At 45.2% G+C, this 13506-nt stretch overlaps 2 protein-coding genes across 3 annotated transcripts in view; one reads left to right on the forward strand and one right to left on the reverse strand.

The window, feature by feature from the left end:
* The window catches only part of LOC307201271 (C-type lectin BfL-2-like), a 70699-nt gene that overhangs the window by 52179 nt on the left and 5014 nt on the right, over positions 1–13506 (forward strand). The window contains exon 1 of one of the 2 annotated variants that reach the window (XM_079950333.1): positions 11988–12100. The exons of the other annotated variant lie outside the window; for it this stretch is intronic. The gene's annotated coding sequence lies outside the window, so the exon portion shown is untranslated. Of the gene's footprint in view, positions 1–11987; positions 12101–13506 lie in introns of those variants that run through there. 2 annotated transcript variants of the gene reach the window in all.
* On the reverse strand, positions 1845–5388 carry LOC307201694 (C-type lectin-like). The gene is made up of 4 exons (XM_079950992.1): positions 5302–5388; positions 4828–4968; positions 3243–3426; positions 1845–2408 (listed from the first exon to the last, which is right to left on the reverse strand). The coding sequence occupies exons 1-4, from the start codon at positions 5320–5322 to the stop codon at positions 2341–2343; spliced, it is 414 nt and encodes a 137-aa protein (XP_079807118.1). The 5' UTR covers positions 5323–5388; the 3' UTR covers positions 1845–2340.

Consider the following 13506-nt stretch of genomic DNA (forward strand, 5'->3'; position numbering starts at 1 on the left):
CAGGTGTGGCTGGACTACAGTTCCCATCACTCCTGCCATTGGCTTTGATGGCTGGAGCTGGTGGGAGTTGGGAGTTCAGTGACATGGAGGACCATCAGTTAGCCATGCCTTCTGCTAGGAATTCAAGGAGAATTGAGCCACCCCAACACACTCACTGTGTGCTGGCCTTCTACTTACAAGAATAATACAGGAGACCCTGCAAAACTATTGTCTTTCCTACTGGATTAGATAGACCACTGGTCTCACTCAGTCAGCTCCCATATGATTCCTCCCAGAGCACTCCGAAATGGAGCAGTCCATTATAACCACTGCACAATTCTACCATCTCATTCTGTTGCCTGTGCAGACCAAGCCTTTATTCAGCCACCCCTCCAGCCTCTGAGATTTTGGGACAATGCCATGCACAAGAAGCTGGTGTAAAGCAAACCATTGTGAATGAAGCTGGCATAAAGTTACACCAGATAGAGATGCTGTTTGGCAGTGGGCCTGCTGCTGCTGCTGCTGCTGCTCTGCCCAAGCCTGGCAGAGGGAAAACAAGCCTTTAAAAATAATCATAGAATTGTAGGGTTGGAAGGGACTATGAGGGTCTTCCCCTACAATGGAGGACTCTTTTGCTCGAATCCATGACCCTGAGATTAAGAGTCTCATGCTCTTCCGACTGACCTTTCCCAGCAGTTTCATGTTTTATGCTGTCAGGTCACATGACCATGGTGAACTGGCTTAGAATCCATCCTAAGTCTCCACTCTCTGGTCTCACCCATCACAAAACCCCAAAACACCACGAGGGTGGGCGCTTATACCAGCTTCAACTCAGATAACTTCAGCTCAGCTGACTGAGCCCAAAATCAGGAAGGGCCAGCAAGTTACACTGGCATACCTTTGGCTGGTTAGGGGTTGAGTACTTAATGCTCACTGAGCCCATCACTCAGTTGAGCTGGAAACCTGTTGCAACCTAAGCTACTCATCCTAGCAGAACTTGCCCTAGGATTGACCCCTTCTCCATTTTTTCCCTCACAAACTTTCATTTCTGTCTACACAACTTTATGAAGCACTCTGCAGCCTAATAAGAACTCTAGACCAAGGGTCAGCAAACTTTTTCAGCAGGGAGCCGGTCCACTGTCCCTCAGACCTTGTGGGGGCCCGGACTATATTTTGAAAAAAAAATATGAACAAATTCCTATGCTTCACAAATAACCCAGAGATGCATTTTAAATAAAAGGACACATTCTACTCATGTAAAAACACACTGATTCCCAGGCCGTCCATGGGCCGGATTTAGAAGGCGATTGGGCCAGATCCAGCCCCCGGGCCTTAGTTTGCCTACCCATGCTCTAGACTATCAGTATTTTGTGGGAGAGATTCAAGCACATACTAGAACTTTAGGTTTGCATGATGAAAATGGAATGTGCCACTCTGTCACCTTTGCATAACAAATCCACTTTTTAAAAAAACTGACTATCTGCAGAAATATTTTGTGAAAGTGAAAGTGACAGGGAAATGTACTGGAAGGTGTTGGACGGACGAATTACTAATGGGCAGACATGTGAGCAAATGATGATGAATGTTCATTGTCCTATAGCTGCCCTGTAAACAAATCAGACTGAATGCTCAAGAAAGGCCAGACATAATCTAACCACCGCAGAAACTTTCTGCAAACAAATCAGGATGAGTGTGGAATAAAGAGGCCATATGGAGGATCCCTATGTACTAGACACTTGATTTAAAACAAAGAACAAAGGGGAACTGGGATTCCCCAAAGCAGAAATCTAGACCCAAGGTGTTGGAATTTGTCGCCAGCTGAGAGGGAAGAAAATATTAAAAGAAATCACTCACCAGAAAATTCATACTCTTAAGGAAGATTTTATTAGCATTTGTTTGTGCTGTAGCCACTGAAGGGTGTGTAGGCAAAACATATGGATAACTAAGGTTTAACTTCAGAGGGCATGTCTGCATTATGGACTTAAACAGGTTTTATACCACTTTAACTGTCATGGCTCTCCCCCAAAGAATATTGGGAACTCTAGTTTTATGCTGTTTTATGTTTAATAGGATCTTTCTGTTAAGGATCCCTTTCACAGAACTATAGTTCCCAGGGTTCCCCAGGAGAGAGAGAATGACTTAAACCAATTAAAGTTTCTAATGCAGATAAATGCCCAGAGACTGTTTTGAAAATGAACAGTATCATTTGGGTTTAGAAGATTCTGTGTAGGTTGTCCCAGAAGACCTTCTCCTTTGCAAAGGCAAGTCTTCAAGATATACGGGAATTGCAGAAGGTCCATCGGGAGTCCCATTCATCTGAGTTCCTTCCATCTTGAAGTGACGGTTGAGCCAATGCCCTCTCTACAGTTCATGCTTGCAGATGTAGGCATTCTGTTTGTGGCATGCCGCATCATTCCATTTTGAGAAATCTAGAGAGAGAACCAGTCACCTGTTATGCGATGGCACAACAGTCAACAGCTTTGGGTCCCAATACTTTTGGGACGTCAGAGACAGTATGCCAGTTGTTGGGAAACACAAGTGGGGAGAGTGCTGTTGTACTTGGGTCCTACATACGGGCTTCCCATAGGCATTTGTTTGGCCACTTTGAGGGCAGGATGTTGGACTATGATGGCCCTTAGGCCTGATCCAGCAGGGCTCTTCTTATGACCCAACTAAGGATCAAGGCAGGAATGTTCAAAAACAGACAAGAGGTCCATGCTACACAATAGGTAGCATTACCTCCCACTCTGAAGTATAAAATTATTCTGCTACCGAAATCCAGTCAGTGGGGTTTTTCCACCTGGGAATCACACTTTTTCTCTACATAGAGGTGAAGTGGTACTAAATGGAGCAAGGATGGGGGTCCTATCCTGTCTTGACCACAAGTGAGGGCTCATGTGTTAAGAAGAGACATGAGAAGCCTATTCAGTTAGTGGCAAGTAGGGTCAGGCTGAAGTTTCAGGACCTTGGATAGCTCCAAGCATACAGCTCCTCAAGTGAGGATTCACAGCCTATGGAAGACACTCCAGAGTGGCCTAATTGGTTCGGTAATATGTAGACTCAAGCTGGCATTTCAGAACCTTGGATAGCTCCAAGAAGACAACTTGCTCCAATGGCTTCAGGAACTCAGCTGAGGCTTTTTATCTCTCCTGGACCTAGTTACCCCTCTCAGGTTCACCTCTGTATCACAGTGTAGGAGATACTGAGATGCTTTTGAACAGGACAGCCTCCCTCCTGGATAGCAGCTCCCAAAACCTGTTCACCTGAACGTTTAATGATGACTCTTTCTTCCCGTTGTTGAGGTGAGTCAGCATCAGGAACAGCTGCCCCACTCACGGAACGTAGCAGCTCCACGCAATATTTATTTCCTCCCCGTTTGTTGGGTGCCCCCAGCATCCATGCTTTATAGTTGTAGGTAGACTCATCTGACCACCTCCACTTGCCGTTCTGGAAGGCGAAGAGAGAAAGGAACAGGGAGATAAGTGTGGAGGTGAAGCAAAAGCCTCAGTTCAGGATCTGGTGCACGGCCAGTCCACCCAATGGGCAAAGTGAGGTGGCCACCTCAAGCAGCAGATTGTGAATGTTGTGAAGGACATCAAACTGGGAAAGGGCCATAATCCAATGGTAGAGCACCTGATTTGCATTCCAGGATCAATCCCCAGAATCTCTAGGTAGGGCTGGGAATGCACCTTGCCTGAAACCCTGGAAAGCTGCTGCCAGTCAGTGTAATAATAATAATAATAATAATAATAATAATAATAATAATTTATTATTTGTACCCCGCCCATCTGGCTGGGTTTCCCCAGCCACTCTGGGTGGCTGCCACAGAGATCAAAAATACACTAAAATGTCACCCATTAAAAACTTCCCTGAAGTAGTGTAGTTATTATTGAGCTAGATAGTCCAGTGTCCTGACTCAGTATAAGGCAGTTTCCTATGTTCCAAGTTGTTATTTAATTTATAATTACTCTATTGCTACCCCAAGGGGGAAACACATTTGGATTTTGAAACTCAGGTGCCAAAAATAACTTGGCCAGCCCTACCTTGACTTGGGTAGCAAAATGTCTTCCCCGAACCTAGATCTACTGGTTCCCTATTGTCTCTGGAATAAATTCCATCCTAGAAGGGTCACACCCACCATCTGTCACACAGTGGTCCAAGAACCTCACCCCCTTTAATACATTTGAACATGTTTCCTATGAATGTCAGTCTTATGTGGATGCCTGTTTGGGCACCTGGATGGCTTATACTGACACATATGTTTAATTTAATGCTGGTTTGCCAGGCACAATCCTTACCTAATTTTAGGTGCCAGGCAAAAGCTTTCCTTTCTGTCCAGGCTTTTTGGCCTTTAATTGGAAGGGTTTTAAAGTATTTGTGGCCTCTTTTAATGGGACAGGATCTGCATGACCTGTTAATTATGTAAATGGGGTTTTTTTAAGGTTTTTATTGATTGTGTTTATTGCAATTGCTTTTAGTATTTATGTTGTCTCTTTGAGTCATTCCCATGAATAAAGCAATACATGACGTTGTTGTTGTTGTTGTTGTTGTTGTTGTTGTTGTTGTTATTATTATTATTATTATTCTGATGGAATTTGCAGGAGTGTCTCTCATTCCCTTTCCCTCCTTTGTTTGCTTTTCTTTCTTTCTTATTTGCTAATTTGCTTTGTAAAAAAAGTAATTTAAAAAACAAAAAAGAATGGATATTGAGGCTCACATGAGCCCAAATCTGTGTCACATAATAGACTGCACAGTGATTCCTGAAATGTGCCCTGCTGTATACAAGGGCGTATGTTTTCTCTTGGGAACATTGTCCGAGGAAAAGCACAGAGGGGTGTAGATACATACATGTCGGATATCATGCAGTCCAATCCACACATTGCTGGGTTCCGTCTGGTAAGCGAAGATGTGATCAGCCACCACGAGAGACTCTGCAACAGTGAGGATAGAGGCAAGGTGTGCCCCACGGTGGTAACTCTGGCATTCAATCTGGGCAAAGGGGAAAGGTAGGAAAGGCTTTTAATGCCACTGTTCTCCTCCAACGTCATAAGAAGGAGGATGGTGCTTAGTGCCTCCTCCTAGACTGGCTATATGTAGGGAGCTGGGTAAGCAAGTGGGGCTGGTTGTGGGCAGACTGAGCTTGGTGGAGCAATGCCCCATTTCTCCAAATGGAACAGCCTCCACTGCCTTCAGGTCACCAAACCTGACAGGATGGAAAGGAGGAGAGTTAGAAAGTGGGGAAGCATCAAACTTATTGGAACATCTTACTCAAGAGTGGCCTCGGTGACAAATACCCAAGGCTTCATGCCCCCTGTTTCTTACCTCAGCTTCTTCCCAGGTCATCTTAGCTTCAAAATAGCCATAGCAGTTGCCCTGGTATTGCAGCCACTCCCTGGCACAGGTGTCAGCCTTAACTGCTCAGCAGAGAGAGAGATAAACCGAAAGGAAGGGGAGTGAGACTAGGATTATTATTATTATTACATCCTTTTTCTTCAATATAAGTATGCATGGTTCATTCCCTCCCCCACGTCATCCTCACAAGAACCCCATGAGGTAGGTTAGGCTGAGAAATAGTGCCAGGCCCAAGATCACCGTGTAGTGTAGGTGGGTTCCCATAAGGCAAGACACAGTGATAACAGCAAGAACCTTTATTGAACTAACAGAACTAGACAACAGGGGCAAAGCAACTGCTTATATACATTTCTGAAGGCCTGGGCCACTCCCACTCCCAACGTGATTGGCTGTCCAAACTTCCAAGCTGCGAATCATAACCCAGAGTTTAAGGGCCAATGGCAGAGGCACAAATCCTGAAATATTCTGTGACTGAATATCATGTATCGAATCAGAACACAGGGGCACAGAATCCTTAGTCCAGGCTCAAGCTCAGGCAAACACAGACCACTGACATCACGCACCCAGTGAGCTTCTTGGCTAAGTGGGGATTTGAAGACTGATCTCCAGAGTTTGGGAGCTGAATTTGGCCAGTGGGCTGGTCCTGACCTTTCTTAATCCCCGTTGTGCCATTTTGACAGGTGGGTGAGACCATCGACTTGTCCGTCACCTTACCCCACCATGACATCAGATGAAGCACACACAGTCTGATGTCAAACTAAGGCACAGGGTTCTACAGCCACTATCAATCAGCTGACTGCTAACCCTTGGAAATCCCATGAACTTGTCCAGCCCCCTTTTGGAGCCGTCTAGGTTGGTAGTCTTCTCTGCCTGTTGTGGGAGAGAGTTCCATACTTTAACCATGCCCTCTCCTGAATCTTCCAACATTCAGCTGTGGTGGATTTCATTTCATGCTGTGCCTTCTAGATGGTAAACCAGGAAAAGGTTGATGTTTTTTAAAACAGGTCTGTAAGCTGTTAGGGGAATTGGGGCTTTGGGGCTAAGGACCAGGGTAAAAATGCTTTTATATAGATGAAATATGCTTTAACTCTGGGGAAATTCTGCAGCTAAAGAACTGCCTCTATGCCTGCTCCATTAGCGCTGAAGAATGCAGAAGAGAATTACCTCCCACAAGGGCGCTTGAAACCAGGAAACTGGCCAGGAAGACACGTAGATAAGTGAGAGACCCCATTTTTTCTTGGTTCACCTGAAATTGCATAAGGAAATAGGACCAGAAGAACATAAGAATCCCCAGGCTGGAGCATCCTTGGGCAAATTCAGATCTGCAGCGTGTACTTTCCAACTGTGGATCCCATTGGTTATTTGCCAGAACAGGTCTCCAATATTTAGACCAAACCAACAGTCTCATGTTCACTGCAGATTGCAGGTGGCAATGTTGCACATCTCTGCTGCTTACTCTGCCTGAGACCACACAGTCCCAGGCAAATTCAGTAAGCTATCATAGGAACCTCAGAAGTTGTGTTATACTGAGTCAGACCATTGGTCCACCGAGCTCAGTATTGTACCTGCTGACTAGAAAGAAATCTCCGGGATTTCAAACAGGTTCCTTTCCCATGCCTACCTGCAGCTGCCAAGAATTGAACCCAGATGAAAGACCACCTTCTGCATGCAAAGCAGATGCTCTACTGGTGAAGCCCCAGAGCCTCCTTAGGGAAGCATCATAGCACCGTAGCAGAGTATCTCTTCGCATGCAAAAAGACCAAGGTTGAATTTCCAGCATCTCCAGGAAAGGCTGGAAGAGAACCCTGTCTGAAACCTGGAGAGCTTCTGCCAGTCAGTGTGGAGAATACTGAACTAGATGGTCCAGTCATGTGACTCAGTATAAGGCTTCTTCCTGCATTCCTAATTGCTCCTATAATATGGAATCAAACCAATCATTTGTCCAACCCAACACAGCAGGCAGGCCCAATTTATGCCCATTTTACAGGTGGCCAACAGACAGTGATGTGTCTATGGTTGAAACCACAGTGGCTTGGTCTGGAATTCAGATTTCCATCATTTGAATCCTCCTTGTATCTTAACCAAAGTGTATTATTCTTGCTATAAGTGGCATCTGCAACAAGACCCAGATCCTGCAGTCCTCATCTGAGGCCCTTCTTTGTGTGCCTCCTCCATAAGAGGTCTGGAGGTTGACAACACAAGAAGCATAGCATCGAAAAACAGCATTGATGACACAGAAAAATCAGGGAAGCTCAACTGCTCACCTGGACCTTTCGACTGATTCTCTTCTGAAGGTAGATGCGTATAGCTACCTGCTGAGTCTTCCTCTAGTCTTCCTGCTCCACAGAAAGATGTTATATAGGACTCGTCTTGACATGATGAAAGACCACAGGCAGCAGGTTAAGGAAATGACTTGATGTGCTACTGTTACACAAGAGGTGGCCAGGCCAGGAGATTTTTATCTGAGGCCAAAACGTGTGGACCTCTGTCACAAATGACTCACTGGGGTTGTATGGAACATTGGGCCAGTGGCTCATCCAGTCTAGTAGCATCCTGTTCTCACAGCAGCCAATCAGATGCCTATAGGAAGTCTGCAAACAGGACTTTGTGCTCAAGCACACTATCCCTTCCTGAAGTTTCCAGCAGCTGGCATTCAGAGGCATATTACCTCCAGTGGTATGGAGGCAGAACATAGTCATCAGGGCTGGTTGCCACCGATAGCCGTATCCTCTATGAATTTGCCCAATGGTCTTTGTAAGCTATCCAAATTGGTGGCCATCACTACAAATTCTGTAGTTTAACTGTGTGCCTTGTGAAGAAATTTGTCTGCCATGAATCTTCCAACATTCAGCTTTGTTGGATGTCTATGGGTTCTAGTGTCCAAATAATAAATATCATTCATTCATTCATTCATTCATTCATTCATTCATACCCTGCCTTTTCCCTGACAGGGACTCAAGGTGGCTTGCAGATAAAATAAGGACAGCTGGAATAATTATAATAATTAATAAAATGGACTTACTTAGCAAAGTTTTTTCCACTGAAAAGAGGAAATCTTAGTCAACAGCTCAGATTCTTCTGAAGTCAAACTTCCACCCTGCTCTTACCCAAGGGACCACATAATGTCATACCTGGGGCTCAATTTAATCACAGCAACCTTTGACGAAAGGTTGGGGTGGAAAAGGTCATATTACATGCACCACAAACTGTTGTCAGTTTTAGAGCACCATGGATTCTCCCCCAAAGAACCCTGGGAGCCCTCTGAAGCATGCTCAGCCCTGCCATGCACCAGATCAAAATGATCTGTTTCAGGTGGCACCATGGAAGTATGGGGGGCAGGAAGTTCAGTGGGGCAGCTGGAAAATATAAGATTTGGGAACTAGTGGTATACAGGTAGGGATGGGTGAAACTCCATTTCGAGATCTCAGTTCTTCATTTTTTCTGCTCTTAAATTTAGTTTTCCACATTTCCACATCAGTTTGTAGGAGGGGTGAGGTTGGTTGTTTTGGGTTTTTATTAAGTCATTGTGTGGTGAGTTCTTGCCCCCCCCCCAGTGGAAATAATGACACATGACACAATTATTAAGGTTAAAGGGCTAAATAAGGCCACAGCTTTTATTGGTTACAGGTGAAAAGCAGTATTTGCTTAGGCATTGGTCCTAACCGACTATATCCGACTTCAGCCCGTCCACTTGAAGTCCGGGAAGGGTTAACTACCAGTAGAGGGAGTCCTGCTGATGCACATCAACTAGGAACTCCCCCGGGGTCACCGCTAGGGGGCGTGCCTTAGGCCCTCACCTCCCCAGGCTTAGGACAGCCACGCCCCCCAGAATCCTTTAGTGGACTACCCTTCAATATGTGGGACAGGTGATGGCACTACCTCCCCTCTTCCAATTACAGAACTATACCAATGCCTAACCGCCAATACCAAGAAAGTTGTGACAATTTGCTATGAGGTAGGCGAAAACCAAGTGGCCGGTGCCAACTTGCCAAGTGGAAAAATTCCTACCAGGCCTCTCAACAGCGACCAACCAAGGTCCATAGCAAGGTGCAGGAACAAAAACCTTGTAGGGCGGGAAAAGCAGGAACAGCTGGTGAGCTGCAAAGAGGGAGATCTCCAGCCATGTCCTGCCTTACATAGGGCAGGCCACGCCCCCTGAGCCAGCCGATTGGCTGGCCAGGGGGCAACGCGGCCGGGAATCCCCCCAATCATGTGAGGGCTGGGTTCCAGCCATCGCGCGTGTGGTGGAGCCATGACGCCCGCAACTCCACCTCCTCTGTAGTGCAGAAGTGGCTTTAGCATTTCTTTGCAAATTCCTTTTAATATACAAATGTGCCCACTGGCCCCCAAAAGGTTAGCCACATCTGCTTTGTGGTCATCCCTTTTCCTCAGGGGACACAGATAGGTGTATAGAGATTGGCATGCCCAACAGACTACCCCTGTGATCTTCAAAACCTAAAAAGGAGCTGGCACTGCATTTCCCATAGGCCATTATGCCATATTGCGGTCTACCCTCTTGTTCTCAGGGGATATCTGATGGCAAGGATGAGTGCATAAGACTGAATCAACAACATGGTGGCCAGACATGATTTTACTTTTAAAAAAAATGAATACAAGGACATATGCTGAGACACAGGTTTTTATTTGCAACTGATATTATTGCTCATGCCCGTCATCAGCCAAAATACCGTTCTCACCCTATAGTGCACTGATCAAAGCAAAAGTGAGATTTCGCAAGAAAGACTTAAGGAAGAAAGACTTATGGCTGAACTGTCAAAAATCTGAAATATCCTTGCATACAAAGACCTTTCAGCTGTCCTTTTCATGCCATAAGGAAGTCTATAGGCCTCAGGGTTCTCCTTTGACACCTCCTACAGTGGAGAGGTTTCACAAACCATCACTCGGGTTGATCTTGTCTTTGCCATTGTTTCTCAACATGGGGTAGCTGTGTACGAGTGTTTTGTGTCTGTAGCCTCTGGTCACGCCATAGTGTGACTGTCACAATGCATCCGCAGCCGCTGGCCTGCCTGGGGAAAGAGTGGATGCATAATGAAAGCTGCCTCACTGAATGGACTTTGGTGAACTGATGTTTCACAGGTTTGATTGGTTTTTTATTTGAGTTGGGCTCTATGTCACAAGTGTTCTTTGAAGGCACCCTCAGGCTAATTCATGTGAAGGTTTGTGTCTATGGTAGCCGAGTTGTTGCAGGTGTGGACTTTCCAGTTGTCTTCTCACAAGCTGAACCCATTGTGTACATGCTAACTGCCACGCATGGAATTCAGTCTGTTTGGGTTTGTAACACATCTTCACAGCTGTGAGATTTGTCTATAGCTGTCATCCATATGCACCTGCCCAAGCAGATAGATGATAGATAGATAGATAGATAGATAGATAGATAGATAGATAGATAGATGATAGATAAATAGATAGACTTCCCTTCTTCTCTTTCCATGGTTAATTTTGCATATCATAAATCCCTGTATATTTTACATAAACTAAATCATTCAGTATTCCATTATTACATCCATCAAAACTTATTTACACTCTTGAATTTATCTTCATGCTTCCAGCGTTTTCAAGTGTACACAATTTTCCCCCATATATTCAATAAACATTTTCCAATCTTCTTTAAATGAATGTTCTTCTTGTTCTCTTATTCTATAAATTAAATCTGCAAGCTGCACATAGTCCATCAGCTTAAGTTGCCATTCATCGTTAGTTAGGGGATAATAAAACACGGGCTGCAGTAGCGGCATACGTATATCATCTTTTTTGACACCTGGGAATTTCCATCTGAATTATCCCTAACAAAAAGGACTCTGGGGTTTTTTTGGGAAGTACTTTTAAATATTTTTTTTCATTATGAATTATTTCCCTATCATCTTTTACGCTTTTACAGGTCCACCACATGTGAAAGAATGTTCCCTCAACCTCATGATTCAGTCTTATACATCTTAGCAAGCCTACATAGAGTTCAATACCATCTGTAAATCATTTTCAAGTAGTTATCCTCACCTGCCCAAGCTTTATGTGCACTATCCAAGCCCCTGCGGTCTGGCTGAGGATGACTACTCGGGGGACAGGAATACTAAGCAATAATTTCATAGAAAAACTGGGTTGGGGAGGGTCAGATGCTGAAGCTCTGGTCTAGAAAAAAGTCACTCTCGGAATTTAATCCCATAGAAGAAAAATGAGCAGGTTTCTTCATATCTCATAATCATTTTCATAAATGCTTTTCCTACTCTCCTAGTTAATAATATCGCTTTTTAAAAAGCCTCCCCAACACCATATGCCTTTCTACACCTAAATATTTATTTTTGATCATATGTAACAAATGTATAGATAACTAAAGGGTATCATGATGCCCTTTTTGCAATGCTCAAGGCTAGTGATACAAGCCACATTCCACCAATTCAGCCCTGGATTATGCAAGACTGAAGACATCGGACTAGTATTTCCATGGTTGATTAAGAATGTGGTTCCTGTTCCTCTTCATAAGGAAATTACTCTCCCCCCCCCTTCACTATGCTTTTCCCCACCAAAATGAAAGAGAGGTGGATGCAAGCTACATTCCACTGATTTGGCCTTAAATTATGCAAAACTGAAGGCATCAGACCAGGATTTCCTTGCAGCATTCTGCTCATCTTGGTATTGCACCACCTCTGCCTGAGGTCTATATAACAGCCGTCCAGACTAGGTGAGACCATCAGAGAGGCACCTGGCTCAGCTGACAACCACACTGGTCCACCCAGAAGAACAGCATCGCAAGGTAAGAGCTTGTGGAAGTGATCTACAAGTTTTGGTGAGGAGATTTTTTTTCAAAGGCCTTGAGGGAGATGGATGAAAGGTTCATGAACAAGGACTTGTGGTGAGGGTGGCTGGTGCCCACTAGAATTGATAGGGCCAAAGGCAGGGAGACCAACAGTTGATGGAGCCACAACCAATGGCAGGCAGAGCCACTCACTGATTGGTTGTAAATAGGAAAGCAGGAAGATAAGGATTGGCTGAGGGCAGGCTGAGGTTGGTGGGGCAGTTCCCATTTGCCCTAATGCAGTGATGGCCAGACTTGGCCCTCCAGCTGTTTTGGGACTACAACTCCCATCATCCCTAGCTAACAGAACCAGTGGTCAGGGATGATGGGAATTGTAGTCCCAAAACAGCTGGAGGGCCAAGCTTGGTTATCACTGCCCTAATGGATCAGTCTCCACTGACTGGTGGAAAACAACAATGTATAATTCTGTCACTAAGCAGATAAGGGCTCATCCATGCTTCCTTCTATGCTGTTTTTCTAGGCACAGAACTGAGCTTTCCAAGTCTGTGTCTGATCAGGGTTCTGTTTTGTTTTGTTTAATCCAAGAGCTTTCCCTGGGAAAACTCACATTTTACCATTTAATCAGAGCAAACAGCAATTGGCTTTTCCACAGACTGCCATTTGCTCCAATTCAGAGGTAAAACTTTGGTTTTCCCATGGAAAGCCCTATGTGCGGGGGGGGGGGAATAAAAATAAAAAACCCTGTTCAGACACAGACTTGGAGACTTGGAAAGCCTGAACCTTTGCCTAGAAAGCATGGAGTAAGTGCAGATGGGCCCTAAGTTCACAAATCAGACAGAAAAAGAAGATCAGACAGAGAAGAAAATTGGCACAAAAGCTGAACAGAAAAGCTGCATGGACTCATTTGTGTGCAGATTGAAATTTGATCTCCAGTTAACAGGTAGACTGAATAACCACCAGGGGGTGTATGTAGGGATGGGAGAGAAAATGGATTTAAAGGCAAATATATCAGATCCTCACTTTCCGGGAAAAATATGCGAACTGTAACACTTGCCGATCGAAAGGTCGGCGGTTCGAATCCCCGTGGCGGGGTGCGCTCCCGTCGCTCGGTCCCAGCGCCTGCCAACCTAGCAGTTCGAAAGCACCCCCGGGTGCAAGTAGATAAATAGGGACCGCTTACTAGCGGGAAGGTAAACGGCGTTTCCGTGTGCTGCGCTGGCTCGCCAGATGCAGCTTGTCACACTGGCCACGTGACCCAGAAGTGTCTGCGGACAGCGCTGGCTCCCGGCCTCTAGAGTGAGATGAGCGCACAACCCTAGAGTCTGTCAAGACTGGCCCGTACGGGCAGGGGTACCTTTACCTTTATATCAGATCCTCACTTTACGAAAAAAATATGCAAACTG

Source organism: Podarcis cretensis (genome assembly GCF_951804945.1).
Source record: "Podarcis cretensis genome assembly, chromosome: 13".
NCBI lineage: Eukaryota > Metazoa > Chordata > Lepidosauria > Squamata > Lacertidae > Podarcis > Podarcis cretensis.

Coding starts and splice junctions, on each gene's coding strand:
- LOC307201694 (XM_079950992.1), bottom strand. CDS start 5,322: ATGACCTGGGAAGAAGCTGAG. Junction 4,969..5,301: donor TGACCTGGGAAGAAGCTGAG/GTAAGAAACAGG, acceptor CCCTTTGCCCAG/ATTGAATGCCAGAGTTACCA. Junction 3,427..4,827: donor GACTGCATGATATCCGACAT/GTATGTATCTAC, acceptor TTCGCCTTCCAG/AACGGCAAGTGGAGGTGGTC.